The sequence below is a fragment of the Moschus berezovskii genome, chromosome 1 (assembly GCF_049115385.1).
Source record: "Moschus berezovskii isolate FMDL1 chromosome 1, NW_MosBer_1.0, whole genome shotgun sequence".
Taxonomy (NCBI): domain Eukaryota; kingdom Metazoa; phylum Chordata; class Mammalia; order Artiodactyla; family Moschidae; genus Moschus; species Moschus berezovskii.
The window spans coordinates 7,799,168-7,821,840 of NC_142460.1; the positions used below are offsets into that span (position 1 = coordinate 7,799,168).

At 41.0% G+C, this 22,673-nt stretch overlaps 1 protein-coding gene across 5 annotated transcripts in view; it reads left to right on the forward strand.

Moving 5' to 3' along the window:
- DYRK1A (dual specificity tyrosine phosphorylation regulated kinase 1A) overlaps positions 1–22,673 on the forward strand; it is a 151,209-nt gene that overhangs the window by 121,700 nt on the left and 6,836 nt on the right. For all 5 annotated transcript variants that reach the window (XM_088835132.1, XM_088835129.1, XM_055416340.2 and 2 more), the window contains 4 exons: positions 3,057–3,203; positions 5,220–5,360; positions 12,900–13,206; positions 17,121–17,245. In XM_088835132.1, the coding sequence (XP_088691258.1) occupies positions 3,057–3,203; positions 5,220–5,360; positions 12,900–13,206; positions 17,121–17,245 (720 nt within the window). The remainder of the gene's footprint in view (positions 1–3,056; positions 3,204–5,219; positions 5,361–12,899; positions 13,207–17,120; positions 17,246–22,673) is intronic.

The following is a 22,673-nucleotide window of genomic DNA, read 5'->3' on the forward strand; positions in this document are numbered from 1 at the left end:
AGCTGATGGACATATTGGTTTGGTTTAGTTGCTAAGTTGTGTCAGACTCTTGCAACCCCATGGACTGTACCTGCTAGACTCCTCTGTCGATGGTGTTCTCCAGGCAGGAATACTGGAGTGGGTTGCCATTTTCTTCTCCAGGGCATCTTCCCAACCCAGGGATCGAACCTGGGTCTCCTGCATTGCAGGCAGATTCTTTACCAACTGAGCTATGAGGGAAGCCCAATGGATATATTAGTTTGTGCTAAACAAACATGTATTTGAGTGCTAAAAGCAAACATGTCCATAGCAATAAGTAGATTTAGGTTTAGCTGATTTAGGAAAGCAATTTTTTTCTTCTATTCTTTATAGCATTACGGAAACTACTCTGTTTTGCATATAAAACAAAAGTTGTAGGTTGTTCTCGTTTTTGAAACCAACTAGGATCACTATTTGATAAGACTTTATTTAAAATGTTCCTATTTACTTATAGATATTGAAATTGCATTTCTTTTTTTTTTTAAAGGTAAAAGCATAACTGACTTTCAGATATTAGTGTTTCATATTGGGTTTCCATTTCTTGTTTTTCCAAATTAGTGAAATTTTCTGTCTTGTTCAACTTTATTCTAGCTTTTAAATAAACTAGGTTAATTTAATCATGAAGGTTTATGACCAGTTAACAGGATTGTCCTTTTGTTATTTCCTGCCAATTATGGTAGCTGCTGCTGCTGCTGCTAAGTCACTTCAGTCGTGTCCGACTCTGTGTGACCCCATAGACGGAAGCCCACCAGGCTCCCCCGTCCCTGGGATTCTCCAGGCAAGAACACTGGAGTGGGTGGTCATTTCCTTCTCCAACGTGTGAAAGTGAAAAGTGAAAGTGAAGTCGCTCAGTCGTGTCCGACCCTTAGCGACCCCATGGACTGCAGCCTACCAGGCTCCTCCATGTTTCAAATGATAAACTCTTTGACTTATTTTCTTTTACATACAAATTGTAGTACTTGTTTTTGAATAGATAATACATTCACTTGGTTCCAAAGTCACAAGGTACTGACCTGACCTCTACCTAACATTCCCTGGAAGCAGCAGTCACTATCACCAGTTTCTTATTTACCTTATCAGAGATTATGTACTGCACATAGAAGCAAATACCATCATTTACAATTTCTCTATAAGTATAACATAGAGGGAAATAAAAACATCAATAGCTAATGAAAAGGTAGATGTTTTCCCCAAAGTGAATTACCTAAGTAACTAGCAACTAGATCACGAGAATTCCATCAAAACTCCTGAATTCCCTTGAGTCCTCTTCCAGACAATGCCTCAGTCACTACTTTGACATCAGATTTTTGACACCAGACACTAATTGTACCTTAGCTATCCTTGGATCTTTGCATTTCCATATAAAATTTTCAATCAGCTTGCCATTTTATATAAAAAAATCATATGGAACTTTATATATAAATACAATCTTATGGTGTACACTTTAAATTTGTTTTAGCTTAGCATTATGTTAGTGAGATTCATTTATATCAATGCTGCATTAAAATAATTTTTAAAAATGGAATAGGAAGCAAAGTTTGCAGTTTCAGTGCCTCTGAAAATCAAGAGATGCTTGTGGTTGTTAATAAGGGATAGAGTATATTATAAATGGAAAATATGTGCCTATATTGAGTCATTTGAATAGATTTTAAGACTTGGAAAATTTTTCCCTATTTGAACCAAGTCATGTATTCTGTGCTAATATCAAACACTATTATCTCTCTCTCACCAGACGGATACAACTATACCTTTAGCTCAGTGACTTTTTAGTTATTGGGTTGGCCAAAAGTTCGTTCAGGTTTTTCCATAAGATGCTTGGAAAAAGCTGAGCGAAATTTTTGGCCAACCCAATATGTGAATGTGTCAGAATCCCATGGGAAATCATTTCCAAAATAGACATGCAGTGGCCCTCCTCAAGGTTTGCTGGCTCAGTGTCAGAAGGTAGCAGGGTACAGCCTTGTAGATACCCCACTACTGCTCTGCAGATCGCCAGCTGGTTAGGTGGGTGATGGAATTCTTTCATAAGCTGGGAAACACGAGTCTCAGTAGTAGCTTGTCTTTGGGGCTTCAGGGTGCTCTTGGCTTCTAAAAACTTGGTAGTGTACTTCTTCTTCCTGGTCCCTTTCAGTTAGACTTTCTTCACTTTGAGAAGGCCTTAAGGTTGGGTTTACCTGCTTGTGGGGTCGTGAGATGATTCTCCGAGGTTTGGCTGGAGTTTGGGGCGGGCCTCAGCAGCTTCTGAGAAAGCATCTTCGTGCCAGTGGCTGCCTGGTTTGAGTATTAAGTTAGGTAGTCTAGTTAGCAGGGCGTTGTTTGGTTTTCTCCCTTTTAAAATAAAGCTATCTCTGCTTTTGTGATATTTCTGGATACAAATTTTAAATGGCCAAGGAAGATGAATTGATCTCTGAAGACATTCTCAGATTATTCCATTGCAAATAATCCATTTCAAGATTTTCTAAGAAGTCTTAGGATGGATGGAGGAGGACGGGGTAAAGAAGTGATTAGTCAGAAATGACCCCCAATTGAATCTTTGCATGGCTGTGTTTCTAGGTTTATCTGTGAGACTAGTACAATACAGATGTCTGAATTTTCATTTCAGTTCCTTTGTACTGAGTTTGACTCTTAATGCTTCGAATTAACCTCAAGAAATTTCATTCTTTAAGTTAATTTAAGTATAATTTAGCTGTTAAATTAATGGTAGCCACAGCAGCGAAGAGTAGTTAATAGGGAAATAAATTGTTCTCAATCATGCTTTCTTCTAATAAGGCATTATTGTTTTAGGATGTGTCTTGAGTACCAGTTAGAACTGAACTAAATAAAGGGCTTGAATTTTTTATATATGCATATTTTGCATTTCAGAGTCAGAGAACCACTCCCTTGAAACATTTAGTTCTTTAAAGCAATATTCATAGTCTGATGTTGAAATCAGTAAACGTTACTGATAACCCCGTTACTTTTTTTCTGTTCATGTTACACTTGTGTTCTTCATACAGTGTTGACTACAATTAAACAGAAACTGTTATTGAAATATATTTCAGATATACCAGTATATTCAGAGTCGCTTTTATCGGTCTCCAGAGGTGCTACTGGGAATGCCTTATGACCTTGCTATTGACATGTGGTCGCTTGGGTGTATTTTGGTTGAAATGCACACTGGAGAGCCTCTGTTCAGTGGAGCCAATGAGGTACATGATTTCTTTTTATTTTTAATCTTTTAAAGTATAACCTGGAAGTTGTTTTTTAGGAAAATGTGTCTGTTTATCAACCTAAATCATTCAAATGTTTGGTCAGTTTTAAACTTATTTTATCCATTTTAAATTATTTCAGTTATATAATGGTGAGTTTAGAATTATGAGATGGGAAGTGAAATCTTTAAATCTGCCAGTGAAGGGGAATAGTAAATTACATTAGAAAATGTTGTCTTTTGGTATAAATTTTACAGATTTTAAGTATAATAACAGAAAAAGATGATAGTGATGAAATGAGGAACCATCCTAAAAACACTGTAAATTTTGAGAGTATGACTTGGAATTAAAGTATTAATAAATGATGGCCAGTGGGATTGATAGATATATTTGATCTGAATAATTTAGGGTAAATTAGGACTCCAGAATTTTGGAGCTGCAAGCGAAGGGTAATTCTTGTAGTCAACAGGTGTTCAGTCTGTGTTCTTAGAAGATCTTTGGTGATCAGAGGCAGTCGTGGGAAGGTGAGGGCAAGGGAGAGAGGGTCTAAGCTCTGTACAGTTGGAGGAACGGCTTTCATTGTCTTTAAAACTGTTTGTTTGTGGAGTTTGTTTGTTTTTAAAGAAAATTTAACCATTGCAGATTATGATCAGCCCATTCATTTATACATGAGAAAAGAAAGGCTAATAAAATTCGTGACTCGTCAGTCAGGTAGTGCCAGAAACCTGTCCCTTCCCCCTCCTGTTAGTTCATTTCACCCTCACCAGTGCGCTGCTCTTTGGCAGTAATTGCTGTGGTGTGTATTTGTTTTTCTTTGAATAATAATATAAAGGTACCTTTTTCATGAACTTAACCACCATTGAGATCACCTGTGAAACTTCAGTGGCTGCCGTCTCACGTGTGGGGAAGTCAGAGCGCTTTGAGTAGCTGGGAAACCCCTCCCTGCCTCCGCCTCCCGTCCTCTCTCCGCCTGTCCCTCTGTCTGTCTTCCGGCCCAGTCCCCCCAGCACGCGGCCCTCTCTCAGGTCCCTCGGAGACCGTGGCCAGAGGGCCCACGTGTTCGTGCCTCAGGGGTTTTCTCTCGTGTCACCTGCTTGTGAAGCTTTCCACGACACCCTGTTTTAAGTTGCAGTGCCCCCCTCACTCATGTCCTTCTAATTTTCTCCCTGTTCTTAGTCAGTACCCGGGAGATCTTATTATGTGTTTGTTTCTTGATGCTCTCTGCCTCTGTAATATAAAGTTTGGGCCAGAGATTTTTGTCTGTTTTGTTTACTGCTGTCTTCCCGTGGACATGGTTTCTAGCATACCGTAGACACTCAGGTGTTTGAGGGAATGAATCTGCACCTTAGAAAGATACTTTTTTATTAGTTCCACACTTTATTAAGCCTTTCATTTTTTGTTTTTTTTTTTTTTTTACTCTTCCAAACTTTCACTTTGCATTTGCCTCCAGTCATTCCTTACTTTCTGTTGTATATCCATAACCACCTGCCAGTCCATAGACGTGTGTATGTCTTTGCTGAATCGTGTGCCCTCCCCTGTCTGGAATGTGGGGCTTTGGGAGGTAGGGGCGTTACCTCTTTCCTTCAGTATTGTGTATTTACTGCCCGCAGGGGTGCCTGACACACAGGAGCTGCTGCTGCTGCTGCTAAGTCGCTTCAGTCGTGTCCGACTCTGTGCGACCCCATAGACGGCAGCCCACCAGGCTCCCCCGTCCCTGGGATTCTCCAGGCAAGAACACTGGAGTGGGTTGCCATTTCCTTCTCCAATGCGTGAAAGTGAAAAGTGAAAGTGAGGCTGCTCAGTCGTGTCTGACTGAGTGACCCCATGGACTGCAGCCTACCAGGCACCTCCATCCATGGGATTTTCTAGGCAAGAGTACTGGAGTGGCTTGCCATTGCTTTCTCTGGACACACAGGAGAGACTCTCTTTATTTGTAATTTATGAATGGATGAGCAGATGTAGGATGTTTTACAGTAGAAATTATAGGGGTTTTTTTTGCTTTTGTTTTTAATACAGGTAGATCAGATGAATAAAATAGTGGAAGTTCTGGGTATTCCGCCTGCTCATATTCTTGACCAAGCACCAAAAGCAAGAAAGTTCTTTGAGAAGTTGCCAGATGGCTCTTGGAACTTAAAGAAGACCAAAGACGGAAAACGGGTAAAATAGGGAAATAATATTTTTGAGCCTTTGTTATTTCTTTCACTGAGTTGTCTTTATAACCCATTTTTGTATCTATTTGAAATCAGTGTTACTGAAGTCCATTGTTAACAGCAGTTCTGTTGATGACTTAGGTATAGATTTTCTTCACAAGTTGGTTTTAGCTTGACCTGAGCTATCTGTATGACCTGAGCACTGTTTGGTTAATGCTCAGTATTCTCTTTTTTCATTTTGAAACTGTCTGCCTGCCTTTTGAGGCCACTGATCAAATCACCATGCCTTGTTTCCACAGTGAAATCAGTCAGTTTGACCTTTGTTTCTCATAGTTTGGTTATATGTTGGAATCACAGTTAAGAGTACTGCAGCTGGGAATAGTAGAAGTCATAACTGCAGTGAATGGCCTTTTTTTGTAGTTCAGATGAGAGCAAAGGATTTCTGACTTAGGCAGTTTGTGACAAGAATCTGAACGTACTGGATGGTTCTTTGATAGATTTCAGTTTCCTAGCTTGGATAACGGGGATTTCACATCTAGAATCTTTCAAAGTGAGGGTTTTAATGTGTTACGTATGTTTTAGTGATTTTCTCTTATCTGATAACTTTTCAGGCATCTCAACCATGTCAGTTTAGTAGAATAAATGATGACAGTTTCACATCTTGATTTACATCTTTGTTTTATGTATCTGAAAATAATCATATGTTTTGTCATCTAGTTTGTTTCTAGTATTAGATGAATATACTGTATAAATACATGATTATGTGTGACACATACACCAGACACTTTATGATTGTAGTACTGCATTTTAACACTTAAGAAATTTTATTTTTGCTGCAGTTTTTATTTTGCAGTTGCATTTTAGCGATACTGCCCCCAGGTGTCATTTCCAGTGAACTGAAGGTGATGCTTATTTGCTGTAATTCACCTTCAGCTTTGGAGTCTTAACTTCTGATATCAAGTGTTTTTTAATAAGAATATATGTATGTAAAACTGTATCTTTCACAACTGATTTTGTAACTTAACTGCATTCTGCCTTGTTCTCTAAAGTTTCAGGCAGTGCACTATCCAGCAGCTAAGTTATGCCTACTCCCCATAAGGAAGGGATGGAAAATACCAAGCAGACATCCTGGGTCCTTCCGCCTCTGTCCACGTGCCTTTATCAGTCATGGCCCCTTTTCCTAGGGGAGTCCTTCTTAGCTTCACCAGCATTCAGAGTAGCTCTTGCAGTTGCTTTTAATTAGCATGGAGTATGTGATGCCTGCTTTACATTTTTTCTTTCTGATACATAGTACTACTTCTTTTTCCAGTTTAAAGTTTTTTTTTTCCTTCATCTGCTAAAATTTTTTTTTCTTTTCCTAAATGAAACATTTATTCATTTCCTCAATCTCTGCCTTATGAAACTACAGTTAAGTTACAATGGACTGTAACTTATCATTTTCCCAAAATTGAACTATAATTATTTTAAATTATTTGAGGGGAGCATTTCACTCAGAAGAGTAGATTATTTTTTCCCTTAAAATTGAAAGTATCTTGACCTACGTTTAACATACATTAATTAACTGTAGATTTCATGAGATTTTCCTAAGCTGCAATTAAGCAACTGACTTAAGAAACTTAATTTTTAAAAATGTAAAATAATTACTCCTTCTTCAGTTCAGTTCAGTCGCTCAGTCGTGTCCGACTCTTTGCGACCCCTTCTTAAACAGAAATAAATTTCCGGCAACAACAAAAAATCAGATCCGTAAGCAAATGGTTACATTATGAAGATGCACTAGGGATTTTAACCATGAGTATGAAGAGATGTGCATGTACTATCTTTCGGTATACTTGCTCAGCTTATTTCCTTAGTGATTTTATTTTTACTTTTAAGTTCTCATTTTATGTTTCCAGAGCCCATTTCAGCTTCCTAGTAATGAGATCCATACCTACTGGCTATTTTTTTTCCTTTGGTGGGAGAGGGTAAAGAATTAAGATTATAAATGATGCTTTTTTGTTGCAGTATAATTTATGTACAAGATGGGTATTTTAAGTTTTCACTTTGTTGTGTTTTAATTTTTATTTACAACAGTAAATCCACTGCCTAAATCATGACGTAGACCACTCCCATCACCTCTAGTACCCTTTTCTGTCGTCCACTCTCAGTTTCTGATTTCTGTCAAACTAGGTTAGTTTTGACTATATAGGCAAAATTCATGTAAATGGAATCCTGAAGTATTTATTGTTTTGTTTCTTTCACGTAAACAGACATTATTTTTGGAGATTCAGCCGTCGTGTGTCTCAGAAATTACTCCGTTTTATTGCTTCACAGTCTTTCGTTGAATGGAAATACCATAATTGATCTGTCTTTACCTGTCATTGGATGTTTGGGTTGCTTCTAGTTTAGGACTGTTTCAGTAAGACTCCTGGGAACATTTTGATCAATTTCTGTACACATAAGTTTTCGTTTTTCTGGGGTCACTACTTAAAATTGCCAGATCATAGGGTGTCTTGTGTGTTTTCTTTCTTAAGAAAATACCAGTTTCCCAAGGTTCTATCATTTTATATTCCCACAAGGTTATGAGAGATCCAGTTGCATGACATCCTCACCTTTTCATGTGGTTGGTTCTTTTGAGTTTAGCCATTCTAATGGGTATGTAGTGGTTTTCATTTGATTTCTTCATGACTGAGAATATTGACCTGGCCAGCTTTTTGTGTGCTCGGTATCCGTTCATGTATCTTCTTTTGTGACCATCTTTCTAGTCTTTTGCCCATTTGTTATTGGGATGTTTAATTATTGGGCTGTAGAAGTTTTTTTTTTAAATGTAATGGATGTAAGTCCTTTGTCACCTGTATGCCAGTATTTATTCCCAGACTGTGGTTTGTCTACTTCTTTTCTTAGTAGCAGTTTTTAATAAACAAAAAATTAATTTTTTTATGAACAGTATTTTTTTTACTCTAAGAAATCTTTACCTCCCTCAGGTTTGTGAAGATACTCTCCTTTACAAGTTTTAAATTGAAATGTATGTAGTTGATTTATAATATTAGTTTCAGGTGTGCAGCACCGTGATTCAGTTACTTACAAATACACACAGGTATTCTTTTCCCTTATAGGTTATTACAAAACTGAGCATAGTACCATGTGCTGTTCAGTAGGTCCTTGTTGGTTATCTATTTTATACCTAGTGGTGTGTGTATTTTATCCTAATTTAGCCCTCCCACATCCCTTTTCCCTTTGGTAACCATAAATTTGTTTTCTGTGTCTGTGGGTCTGTTTCTGTTTTGAAAAGAAGTTCATTTGTATCTTTTTTAGATTTCACATATGAGTAATCTATTTGTCATTGTCTGACTTATCTCACGTAGTACGATCATCTCTGGGTTCAGCCATGTTGCTGCAAATGGCATTTTTTCATTCTTTTATATCACTGAGTAATATTTCACTGTATGTGTGTGAAATAACCCCACCATGTCTTCTTTATCTAGTCATCTGTTGATGGACATTCAGGTTGCTTCCATGTCTTGGCTATTGTAAATAGTTCTGCAGTGAACATTGGGATGCGTTTATCTTTTTTAATCAGTTTTTTTCTGGATATATGCCTAGGAATGGCATTTCTGTATGATGTGGTAACTCTGTTTTTAGTTTCTTAAGGAACCTCCATACTCTTCCCCATAGTGGCTGCACCAGGCTACAGTCCCACTAACACTGGGGGCAGATTCTCATTTCTCCCCTCCAGTGTTTATTACGTATAGACTTTCCTGTGATGACCAATATGACCAGTAGGAGGTGGTATTTTATCATAGTTTTGATTTGCATTTCTCTAATAATTAAAGTGACATTGAACATCTTTTCATGTGCTTGTTGATCTTTTCTTAGGGAATCTTACTTTATGTATGTCTGTGTATATTTATCAATAACTGGGAGAAGTGTTCATATTTCATGATGATATTGGATTTGTCTTAATCTTTTAGTTTTTTTTTTTTTTCCTTCTAGTTTTCTGTTTTTTTGAAGTTCTTAATAGGTGTACCTATTTAGTATTGTTAGAACTTGGTGATAAAATCAGTCTTTCATCACCGTGAAATACTCTTTTTTGTCTTTAATATTTTCTTGTGTTTACTTCATTGGGTATTATTCAAGCTATGCCAATTTTCTAATTCTTAATACTTTCATAGTATTTCTTTAAATCCTTGTAGTGTAAACCTGTTCATACTTTTGTATGTAAAATGACTTTGATATACAAAATGTAGTTGAGTTATACTTTTTAATCCAGTTGGATAGTATCTTTCACAATGAATTATTTGGTCCCTAGTTATTCAGAGGATTGGGTTTTAGACTTTTGCCATATGTGTGTTTCTGCTTGTTTTATCTGTTCTTTGTTTCCCACTGTTTCTTTCCTACCTTATTTGGAGTGGAGTACTTTTGGTGTTTTATTTCATCTTTCCTTGCTGACTTTACAGCTATTCCTCTTTGTGGAATTGTTAGTGTTGCTGTTACTGTATGCCTCTTTAACTTACCAGTTGGCCTTAACACAACGTTACATAACTTGATAAGGTGTGTGGTAACCGTGTGCCTTTATCTAATGCCTTCCATCTTCTGTCATCATGTGTCACTCAGGCGTGCATCACATACCTCACAACACAACTGCCTGAATTACAAACGACATTGAGAAGAGATTTTAAAACACATAAAAGATAACGGTAGTAACAAGTTCTTTTTAGGAGTTCCTTGGCAGTTCAGTGGTTAGGACTTTGAGCTTTCACTGCCATGGCCCCAGGTTCAATGCCTTGTCAGGGAACTGTAAGATTCTGCAAGCCGCATCATCGGCCAGGATCCCTCCCCGGCACCTCTCCCCGCGCCCCCCAGACACACACACACAAGTTCTTTTTACCAGTAGAGTTCTTCATTTCTGGTTGTTGTTCCTAAGTTCCATCTGGTTATTACATTCCTTCAGCCTGAAGAACTTCCTTTAACTTTTTTATTTTGTAGTCAGTAACTTCTGCTGATGAATTCTTTTCTGCAGTTGTTTATCTGAAAATACCTTTATTCACCTTTATTTTTGGAAAGATATTTTTCATGGATATGGAAATTTCAGTGGATGTAGAATTTTAGATTTACATTTCAGCTAAAGAAAATGATGTTATGACATTGTTTTCTGTATTACATTGTTTCTGAGAAGTCATTGATTTTTCTAAGCAATTTTTTTTTCTTTTTTTTAATTCCCTCCCCCACCCCCACCCCCAACTTTTTATGTACTCGTCTTCTGTAGGGCAAGGACTATTATTATTCATCTTAAACAGTGTTTTCTTTATAAAATATTTCTCTCTTTTCCCCCAGGCCGATTTTGATCCAACCCCCCCCCCCCCTTTTTTTTAATATGTTTGATTTTTCAGCAGGTTGACTGTTAGGTTCTTGTGCATAGTTTTCTCTGTATTTATTTTCCATGGAGTGTGATGAATTTGTTAGATCTTTCATCAAAATCCTCAGACATTATCCTTTCAAATATTTGTTCTGCTTCACTTTCTCTTCTGCTAATTATCCACTTACATACATGTTATGGTGCTTAATACCGTCTCAGGGTCTCTAGTTTACTCGTCTTGTTTTCTTTCTGTGTGGTGGTTTGGATCATTCCTTCGTCTCCTCGTTCACTCATTGTTTTCCTTCTGTGGAGCCCAGTTTGCTGTTAAGATCATTAAATGGATTCTTCATTTATGATACTGCAGTTTTTAGTTCTAGTGTTCTCACATTTTAATTTATCTTTAAAAATTAGTTTTAATTACCCACCCTTCCCAGTCTATCCACACATGTTGTCTAGTTTTTGAACTAATTTTTTTAAAAATTATAGTTATTTTAAAAATACCTGTCTGCCAGTTTCAACAATTGGGTTATTTTATATATGTGGATTTTCTACAATTTTTTTTTTCCACTTAATATGGACCCATTTTTTTGGTTTGTTTCTTATATCTGTAATTTTTTAAACGTATGCTGGTCTTCCTGCATTTAAGAACAGTTGAGGAAGTAAATCTTATTTTCCTATGAAATGAGATATGACTCCTGTTCTGTCAGTCTACTAGTGTGACAAGACTAGTTGGTTTCATTCTGTAGTGCAGCTGAGTCTTGGCTCTGTATTGTTGGTTTGCTTGACTCAGATTCTGTTCTCCACTGTGTTCATAGGTCTTAAGCAGTGTTTGGGGACTGGGGAGATCTTTCATGTTGTGCCCAGCCAGCAGCCCTCTCCTGATGTTCTGTGCCTCAGGGTGGTCTGTGTTCACATTGCTGCTCTGGCTCCAGCTTTGCAACTCTGGGGTCCTCCCTGGGTCATCGGCCTGTCCCACCCTTCGGCGCAGCCACTCACAGCTGTCAGAAGTTGGTTTGGAGTTGGGCTGGATTCTTCCACCTCACATCTGTGGTTTTCGTTTCTTCTCCCACCGTAGTCTCTTCTCTCCCAGGAAAGGCTTTTCATTTTCCAGAATTTAGTTAGCTGTGGTTTCTTTAGTCCTCCGCTTTCTGATAGGTTTCTTTTCTAATTAATTAATTTGGCTGCCTCAGGTCTCAGTGGCAGCCCGTGGGTCTTTGCTGCCTCGTGGGGGATCTTGTGTTGCCTTGCACAAGCTCCTGAGCGTCAGGACAGCAGTCGTGGTGCGTGGGCTCTGCTGCTCTGTGGCATGTGGGGTCTTAGTTCTGTGACCAGGCCCAGAACCTGCCTTTGCTGCACTACGAGGCGGGTTCTTAACCACTAGACCACCAGGTCCCTGATAGGTTTTTAAAAGGCAGTGATTTTGTGGTTTGCCTACCTGGCTTGTTCTTGATTTTGAAGTAAGAGTGATGGTCTCTTACAAATTGCTACATTGCACCTAGAAGCAAAATCTAATACTATTCTGAATAAATTCAGTGTTCATAGGGATTTTAAAGATTACCTGTTAAAATGAGTTTCCCTAAAATGTCAGCACATGTTAAAGGCAATTTATTAAACGTATTTTCTAAAGTGAAGCATAAATAATTTGCTTTTGATTTTTTTTTTTTTAATCTGAATATAAACAAGGTATGGTGTTAAACCCATGGTTCTTTATTAGGAGTGATGGCTAAAGCTTTAATGAGCACACTGTTACCTAGGAAGTGCACCCGAGTTCACAGGTGCATTGGGCAGAAAGGTTTGTAGCCACTGGTTGGTACACTTCCTTTGTAAAGGACCACAGAGTAAAGATTTTGTTGCATATTCTTACTTGGTTCTGTTTGTTTTTACCATCTTTAAAAATGTAAAACCATTCATAGTAGGGGCTGTTTATATAAAACAGGCTCTGAAACAGGGCATAGTTTGCTGATCCCTGCACTGGATGATCTTTATAGTCGTTTCTGCTCGGAGTTATTTTGAATTTCTCCTAACTGCAGTGCTTTCAGAATAGTGTATGTGAAAATCTAGAAGAGCAAACCATAAAACACCCCTTTTAACAAAAGTCTCAGACTTATCCTATAGGTAAGCTTATTTGATGTTATGTTATGTGGGCTTTTACATATTCCATCAAATTTAGATAAACCACCCCCCCCCCTTTTTTTTTGTCTCTTTTCTCTTTAGGAGTACAAACCACCAGGAACCCGTAAACTTCATAATATTCTTGGAGTAGAAACAGGAGGACCTGGTGGGCGTCGTGCTGGGGAATCGGGTCATACAGTAGCTGACTACTTGAAGTTCAAAGACCTCATTTTAAGGATGCTTGATTATGACCCCAAATCTCGAATTCAACCTTACTATGCCCTGCAGCACAGTTTTTTCAAGAAAACAGCTGATGAAGGTACAAATACGAGTAATAGTGTATCCACGAGTCCTGCTATGGAGCAGTCACAGTCTTCGGGCACCACCTCCAGTACATCTTCAAGCTCAGGTCTGTTGTTCTGATATCATGTTAGGCTTTGAAATGTGTGCTGTTTCCTTTACAAAGTGGGGGTTATTTAATGAAGTTTGTTAATGGGTAAGGAGGAATCCATCAGAGGGCAAACAGAAGAAGCAATTACTACAATCCTACAACCTCCAGAACAAAAACCCACAATCACAGAAACTAACCAAAATGATCACATGAATCACAATCTTGTGTAACTCAGGGAAGCTATGAGCCCTGCTGTGTGGGGCCACCCAGGTTGGACCAGTCATGACTTCTGACAAAATGTGGTCCACTGGAGAAAGGAATGGCAACACTCCACTGTTTTTGCCTCGAGAACCCCATAAACAGTATGAAAAGGTGAAAAGATAGGACACCGAAACTTGAGGGGTGCCCCCTGCCCCCAGATCAGTAGGTGTCCAATGGCTACTGTGGTGAAGAGAGGAAAAATAACTCCAGAAAGAATCAAGAGGCTGGGCCAAAGCAGAAACAACGCCCTGTTGTGGATGTGTTTGGTGATGGAAGTAAAGTTCAATGCTGTGAAGAGCAGCATTGCATAGAACCTGGAATGTTAAGACCATGAATCGAGCAAGGTAAACTGGATGTGCTCAAGTAGGAGATGACAAGAGTGAATATCGACTTCTTAGGGATCAGTGAACTAAAATGGACCGGAATGAGAGAATTTAATTCAGGTGACCATTGTATCTACTACTGTGGGCAAGAATCCCTTAGAAGAAATGGAATAGCCCTCATAGTCAACAAAAGAGTCCCAAATGCAGTACTGGGGTGCAGTCTCGAAAACGACAGAATGATCTCTGTTCATTTCCAAGGCAAGCCATTCAGTATCACAGTAATCCAAATCTGTGCCTCACACCACTAATGCCAAACAAGCTGAAGTTGAACAGTTCTCTGAAGGACCTACAAGACCTTCTAGAACTAACACCTGAAAAAGATGTCCTTTTCATCATGGGATTGGAATAGAAAGTAGGAAGTCGAGAGATAACTGGAATAACAGGCAAGTTTGACCTAGGAATACAAAATGAAGCAGGGCAAAGGCTAACAGTTTTGACAAAAGAGCATGCTGGTCATAGCAAACACGCTCTTGCAACAACACAGACAACTCTACACGTGGACATCACCAGATGGTCAGTACCGAAATCAGGTTGATTCTGTTCTTTGCCAAAGATGGAGAAGCTCTACATAGTCAGCCAAAACAAGACCTGGGGCTGACTGGCTCAGATTATGAGCTCCTTTTTGCAAAAAGGCTTAAACTGAGGAAAGTAGGGAAAACCACTAGACCATTCAGGTATGACCTAAATCAAGTCCCTTATGATTACACAGTGGAGGTGATGAATAGATTCAAGGGATTACATCTGATAGAGTGTCTGAAGAACTATGGGCCGAATTCTTGACAACATTACAAACCTTACGAGGTTCGTTACATTGTGCAGGCGGTAGTGATCAAAACCATCTCCACGAAAAAGAAATGCAAGAATGCAAAGTGGTTGTCTGAGGAAGCCTTACACATAGCTGAGACAGGAACCGAAAGGCAAAGGAGAATGTGAAAGAGATACCCAACTAAAGGCAGAGATTTAGAGAACAGCAAGGAGAGGTAAGAAAGCCTTCTTAACTGACCAACGCAAAGAAATAGAGGAAAACAACAGAGTGGGAAAGACTAGAGATCTCTTCAAGAAAATTGGAGATATCAGGGGAACATCTCATGCAAGGATAGGCATGATAGAGGACAGAAACGGTAAGAACGTAACAGAAGCAGAAGAGATTAAGGATAGGGGTCAAGAATACACAGAGAAACTGTACAAAAAAGGTCTTCATGACCCAGATAACCACGATGGTGTGATCACTCACCTAGAGCCAGACATCCTGGGATGCGAAGTCAAGTGGACCTTGGGGAAGCATCACTACAATCAAAGTTAGTGAAGGTGATAGAATTCCAGCTGAGCTATTTCAGATCCTAAAAGATGATGCTGTGAAAGTGCTGCACTCAATATGTCAGCAAATTTGGAAAACTCAGCAGTGGCCACAGGAATGGAAAAGGTCCGTTTTCATTCTAATCCCTAAGAAAGGGAATGCCAAAAAATGTTCAAACTACTGAACAATTGCACTTATTTCACATGCTAGCAAGGTAATGCTCAAAATCGTCCAAGCTAGACTTCCAGCAGTATGTGAACCAAGAACTTCGAGATGTACAAGCTAGATTTAGAAAAGGCAGAGGAACCAGAGATCAAATTGCCAACTTCTATTCAGTTCAGTTCATTCGCTCAGTCGTGTCCGACTCTTTGCGACCCCATGAAGCACAGCACGCCAGGCCTCCCTGTCCATCACCAACTCCCGGAGTTCACTGAAACTCAAGTCCATCGAGTCGGTGATGCCATCCAGACATCTCATTCTCTGTCGTCCCTGTCTCCTCCCACCCCCAATCCCTTCTAGCATCAGACTCTTTCCAGAAAAACATCTACTTGTGCTTCATTGACTGAGCTAAAACCTTTGACTGTGTGAATCACAAAAACTATGGAAAATCCTTCAAAAGATGGGAATACCAGACCATGCTACCTGCCTCTTGAGGAACCTGTATGCAGGTCAGGAAGAAACAGTTAAAACCGTTCATGAGCAACTGACTGGTTCCAAATCAGGAAAGGAGTACTTCAAGGCTGTATATTGTCACCCTGCTTATTTAACTTATATGCAGAGTACATCATGTGAAATGCTGGACTAGATGAAGCACAAGCCAGAATCAAGATTGCTGTGAGAAATATCAATAACCTCAGATAATGCAGATGACACCACCCTATGGCAGAAAGCAGAGAGGAATGAACTAAAGAGCCTCTTGATGAAGGTGAAAGAGGAGAGTGCAAAAGCTGGCTTAAAACTCAACATTCAAAAAACGAAGACTATGGCATCCTGTCCCATCATTTCATGGCTAATAGGTTGGGAAAAAATGGAAACAGTGACAGTCTTTATTTTCTTGGGCTCCAAAATCATTTCAGACAGTTGACTTGAAACTATGAAATTAAAAGGTGCTTGCTCCTTGGAAGAAAAACTATGACCAACCTAGACATATTAAAAAGCAGAGACAGAGTTTGCTGACAGAGGTCCATATAGTCAAAGCTGTGGTTTTTCCAGTAGTCGTATACAGATGTGAGAGTTGGACCATAAAGAAGAGTGAGTTCTGAAGAATGAATTCTTTCGAAGTGTGGTACTGGAGAAGACTCTTGAGTCCCTTGAACTGTTAGGAGGTCAAACCAATTAATCCTAAAGTAAATCAACCCTGAATATTCATTGGAAGGACTGATGCTGAAGCTCCAATACTTTGGCCACCTGATGCAAAGAGCCAAATGATGGAAATGATACTGATCCTGGGAAAGATTGAGGGAATGAGGAGAAGGGGGCAAAAGAAGACGAGATGGTTTGGTGGTATCACCGACTTACTGAACATGAGTTTGAGCAAACTCCTTGAGATAGTAGTGAAGGACAAGGAAGCCTTGCGTGCTGCGCTCCTTGGGGAAGCAAAGAGTTGGACACAACTTATCAACTGAGCAGCAACAAGGGAGGAATTATTTTTCGTAAGTCTATTCTTTGGGGCTAGTAAAAAAAAATCCTCCAAGTTCTAAGACTTAACTGTGCATGTAATAAATTCTGCTTGGGAAAAAACTTGTAGCCAAATATTTAAATTGTTTTTAAAGTGGAAATACTTGGTCCATATGCTTGAGTTTTCCCGACTTAACTGAACTTGGTCATATTTGAGTTCAGTGATCGATGTGAAAGAAGAGAATTGGGAGCTTTTCTGGTGCCCTTTCAGGTTAATAGAGGGTGTTTCAGTTTTAATGTACAGTTTTAGGATATATCTACCTGAACACAGCTAACTTCACACTCACAAGTAGTGTCGTGTTGTGATGCTCCAGGTGGATCATCGGGGACGAGCAACAGTGGGAGAGCCAGGTCCGACCCAACGCACCAGCATCGGCACAGCGGCGGGCACTTCACGGCCGCCGTCCAGGCCATGGACTGTGAGACCCACAGTCCGCAGGTGAGCCCAGCCCGCCCTCAGGCGTGCCCTCCGCCATGCCCGGGGAGCAGTGTGGGTGCCCAGAGTCTTTCAAGTGATTGTCGCTTACTCTGAAGGGTCATGGCTTCCTCACCTGTAGGAGCTGCTGATTTACACGACTGACATAAAGCAGCACAGCCTTGCAGTCATTTCCCTCCTTGTTTAGAAATAGCTAAGATTTACTGAGTGCACACGAGCCATTGCTCCAGGTAATTTTCCCCTGTGTTTATCTCATTTACTCTGGTAGCGTTTTTAGCCTTATCCTGTTTGGATTTTTGTTTTACAGTGGGAACTGTGACTTCCTGGGTTCAGGTCTTTCTGAGGCTCATGATCGTAATTAATTACTGCCTCTCCCTCCTCTCGTTGTCTGTCACCACCAATGGTCCTAGGTTCTGGATCAGTTTGTGGTTTGATTTTTCACCTCCATGTTTTGTTTTGTGTTGAGAAGTTTTTTCTTTTTTGTTCAGTTGGTTTTTCAACTGATTAAAGAGGATCGAATGAAGTAAAATTTTTTAAGGAAGTGAAGCAGATGGTAGTAGTAAAAATATTTACTAATATTTAAATACTCTGTAAAATAGTAAGTTAATTCATCCTGAGTACTGCGTAATGATGTCTATAATGAGAGGCAAGTCTGGTACTTAACGAGCAGTTCAGCGGACGCTGATGAACATCACCCCTGTTGTCGGGCCTGGGGCTGCTGCGGGCTGGTGGAGGTGCACGTGTCGGGACGTTGTCGCGGCTCCTGATTCCTGGGCACCAGCCTGCTGGGCAGGCCTTCGTGCTTCTCACGTCATCTCTTCCCACTCCCGTTCTCTCCAGTGCTTGTTTCAGACTCTTCTCTGCCTCTCAGAAGCCTCTCCTCTGTTCTCCCTGACTCCTTCCTGGGTGGGGAGCACTCTTCAGAAAGGAAGGCCTCATGGCCTGTCCCCAGACACCTTGCCTGCCTCCACGGGTGCTTGTCCACTGTCTCCCGCCTGCCCCGCGCCCGCCCTCTGCTGCCCGCTGCCGTCCAGGGCCTCTGCTTGCCGCCTTCCCTCCACTCCTGGCCCTCCCCAGGTGCCTCTGGACAGGCGTTTCCCTGGCCCGTGTGTCCCCGCCCCACGTTCTGCTCGCCATGGGCTGTTTCCTGGCCCTTTGAGAGCCCTTCTGTTGCTGTGGTTAGCCTGCTCCCAGCATGAGCACCTGTCCTGTGGTGTCACCAGCGGTCAGTTCTCAGGAGCCGGGCGGGCTCTCGGACACTTCTCTCTCCGGTCCTCACTTGCAGTGACACAGCGCTGGTTTCTGCCTGCCCTGGACAGGCTCGCTTGCCTCTCCTTTCCCGAACAGCGTGGCCCTCCGCCCTTCCTGCCCCTTTCCATCATCGCCTCCTTTCTGGATTATCTTCTCCCCCTGCTGGTGAAATTGGACGTTCTGTGCCCTCTCTGTCACCTGACACCCCTCCTGATGACCTCTTTTGCTCCTACCAGTGCCCACAACTTCCATCTTGATGTCAGTCACCTCCCGTCTTGATTTCTGACCTAGAGTTCACTCCTGAGCCCCGTGCCTTTGTTCTGATCATCTCCTATCAGCGCAGCACTGGAGGTCTCCACCGCGCAGCCTACGAATGTGTCACCTTGATCCTTGTCATCGCGTCCTCTCCTGCCACAGCCCATCTGCTTTTATCTGTTCTTTGTACAGGATGGCCCTGAATTTACCCGTCTTCCTAGGTCATACACTTGCTGCCTGGGAGTTACTCCTCGAGTCTCTCCTTCACCCCCCAGCATGGAATCAGATGATGGAGTGTGGATCCCGAGTGCCCTACATGCATTTCTATTCTCCCCACTTCTCTCCCCCACTGCTTGCTAGAGGCGTCTCTAGCTTATCTTCCTATAAAGATGATTTTTGACTGGTCTGCCAGCATCTGTTTCATTCACCGGTTCACCTCTGTTCTTTTTCAGCCAAGTAACTAAATGTTCAGTAAAACAGTCTCATCTGGGTCCATCCCCTGCTTTCAACCAGTGTCTGGCTTTCTCTTGTACTTAAAAAAATTGAGAGGGCTTCCCAGGTGGCGCTACTGGTAAAGAACCACCTAGCAGTGCAGGAGACAAGAGGCGAGGGTTCGGTCCCTGATCAGGAAGATCGCCTGGAGGAGGGCAAAGCAACCCCGTCCAGGATTCTAGTCTGGAGAACCCCACGAACAGAGGAGCCTCATGGCCTGCAGTCCGTGGGGTTGCGCAGAGTCACATGCAACTGAGCAGAGCACAGAGTTTTCAGTGGTCTCTGTGATCTGGCCCCTACCCAGGCCTTTTTCTTCTCCATTCACTCTGGTCTTCTGGGAAGTTTTTTCATTTTCCAGGCCTTATGATGTTCCCTCCCCATCACAGTTCTCATGTGGACTGTGCTCAGCCTGGAATATGCTTTTCCTCTCTCCTTGCTTTGGTGACTACTGTATACCCTTCTGATCTTAAGTATCACTACAGAGGCTTTCTCTCGTTCTTCAGGGTGACCTCCTTTCTCATGTGGACTGTGCTCAGCCTGGAATATGCTTTTCCTCTCTCCTTGCTTTGGTGACTACTGTATACCCTTCTGATCTTAAGTATCACTACAGAGGCTTTCTCTCATTCTTCAGGGTGACCTCCTTTCTCATGTGGACTGTGCCCAGCCTGGAATATGCTTTTCCTCTCTCCTTGCTTTGGTGACTACTGTATACCCTTCTGATCTTAAGTATCACTACAGAGGCTTTCTCTCGTTCTTCAGGGTGACCTCCTTTCCTCCCTTTATTCTTCCAAATATGTTAACACTGCAAACACATGAACTGTACCAGGGTAACAGAAGACATTTGTGTTCATCCTGCCCGCACTTAAAGAAGTCAGTATTGTGTCTTATTTGCTTCAGACCTTTTTAATTTAATTTTTAAACAGTTGATACATTCACATGGTTTAAAAATCGGTAAACATACACGGGGATTCCATGAAAAGTCTTTCCTTCTGTGTCCTCTAGCCACCTAATTACTGTATTACTGTATTACTGTATTAATGTTATTTTATGTAGCCTTTCTGAGATATTTTATACATATGCAAGCAAATACAAATATATATTCTTCACCTAACCTTTTGTACACAAGTGGTAGGTAGCATACCATGCACACTGCTTCGCATCTTTTTTTTTTTTAATGTGTTTTAAATATATTTTTAATAGCTATATTTTGGAACTCATTCTGTATTATAGAGAGCTTTTTCATTCTTTTTTTTAATAGTCACACAGTATTCCACAAGCCATTGCAGTAGTTCCCTATTAATGGACATTTGGTTTACTTTCAGTCTTCTTTACTACTCAAAATAATGCTGTGATGAATAACCCCATATATAAATCATCTACACACATACACAATTAGTTCATCTGTGATATAAATTCCTGGACGTGAAATTGTTGGGTCAGAGAATAATGTGGCTTGTCACTTTGATGACTGTTGCCAGGTTGCTCTCCATGTAATTTCTACCAATTTAGCTTGCCGGTAACTGAGTTTTAGAAACTGGGATCACCTTTGGATACAGTCTGAAATGAAAAACCTAGCATTGGACAGAGTATAGTTACATTTTGTTTATTTCTTTCCATGTATGAATTTGAGTAGTATCACAGTTTTAAGAACCATTAGCATTCTCTGAGAATTTTCTGCCTGTTTTTCTTTTGGATTATTTTCAATAGTATTTCTTGGGGCCACTTTCATTGAGTAAATACTGAATGATCTGTGTTAGCCATTGTGATAAAGAAACAGGCTTTGCCTTCCTAGAGCTTACAGTGACAATATATAAATGAATCAAGTGAATAGAAATTGCAAGAACTAGAAACTTAAGACAATACAGTAGAGACTAGCTGTTTGTTGGGTGAGGTATATTAATTTAAGTAGGCCCAACTGATAACAGATAGAGCCCCAAAAATATGGTAGCTTGAAGAATGTGAAGCTTCTCTTTTATGTAATGTCCAGAGTGGGCATGCGGGTTAGCAGCACGGCTCGTCCATGTGCTAGGTTCCTGACATCTTGTGACTGCCCATCCCCAGGGCCTCGTTGTCGGCTGCATCCCGCAGAAGGACTTGGGAGGTATTTTGTGGACCGGATCTGGTTGTGCTATAGGAACCTGCCATTGACCAAAACAGTCACACGGCCGTGTCTTAAGTACAGAGGAGACTGGAAGTGAATGTAATTGGAGCCACGTGCCCAGGAAAAGCTTCTTCTTCGAAGCTTTTTGGGGACAACTGGGAGTCTCTGGCCCAGAAGTTAGGGCCGTGTTAGCCAGAGTGCTGAGGGAAGACTCTGGAACTGAAACAATGAGAAAGAAGCATCCAAGCAGAAATTAGAAATCAGAGCATTCTAGGCAGAAGGGAACAGTATGTGCAAATACTCTTGAGGCATGTGAACAGTGTTGGCCACATAGAGGAACGGAAGGAAGACACCATGTAGTGGGAACCCAGGCAGCAAGGGGAGGGCCGGCTGGAGGGGAAGTTTGGAGAAGTGAGCATGGACCAGACTGTGCAGGTTGTGTATCCATTCATCCGTCAGGGGTCGCTTGGGTTGTTTCTTATTTTGGCTGTTATAATAATGCTACAGTGAACATGGGGGTACCTATATCTTTCCAAGATAGTGCTTTTGTTTTCTTCAGATAAATACCCAGAGGTGGAATTGAGGATCATGTGGTTCAGTTCAGTTCAGTTCATTCCCTCAGTCGTGTCCGACACTTTGTGACCCCATGGACTGCAGCACGTCAGGCCTCCCTGTCCATCACCGACTCCCGGAGTTTACTCAAACTCATTCCGTCGAGTCAGTGATGCCGTCCGACCATCTCATCCTCTGTCGTCCCCTTCTCCTCCCACCTTCAGTCTTGCCCAGCATCAAGGTCTTTTCAAAGCAGTCAGTTCTTCCCATCAGGTGGCCAAAGTATTGGAGTTTCAGCTTCAGCATCAGTCCTTCCAGTGAACATTCAGGACTGATCTCCTTTAGGATGGACTGGTTGGATCTCCTTGCAGTCCAGGGAACTCTCAAGAGTCTTCTCCAACACTGCAGTTCAAAACCATCAATTCTTGTGTGCTCAGCTTTCTTTATAATGCAACTCTCACATCCATACATGACTACTGGAAAAACCATAGCTTTAACTAGACGGACCTTTGTTGACAAAGTAATGTCTCTGCTTTTTAATATGCTGTCTAGGTTGGTCATAACTTTTCTTCCAAGGGAAGTGTCTTTTAATTTCATGGCTACAGTCACCATCTGTAGTGATTTTGGAGCCCCCAAAAATAAAGTCTGGCAGTGTTTCCACTAATGTTTGCCCCATCTGTTTGCCATTAAGTGATGGGACCAGATGCCATGATCTTAGTTTTCTGAATGTTGAACGTTAAGCCAACATTCTCACTCTCCTCTTTCATTAAGAGGCTCTTT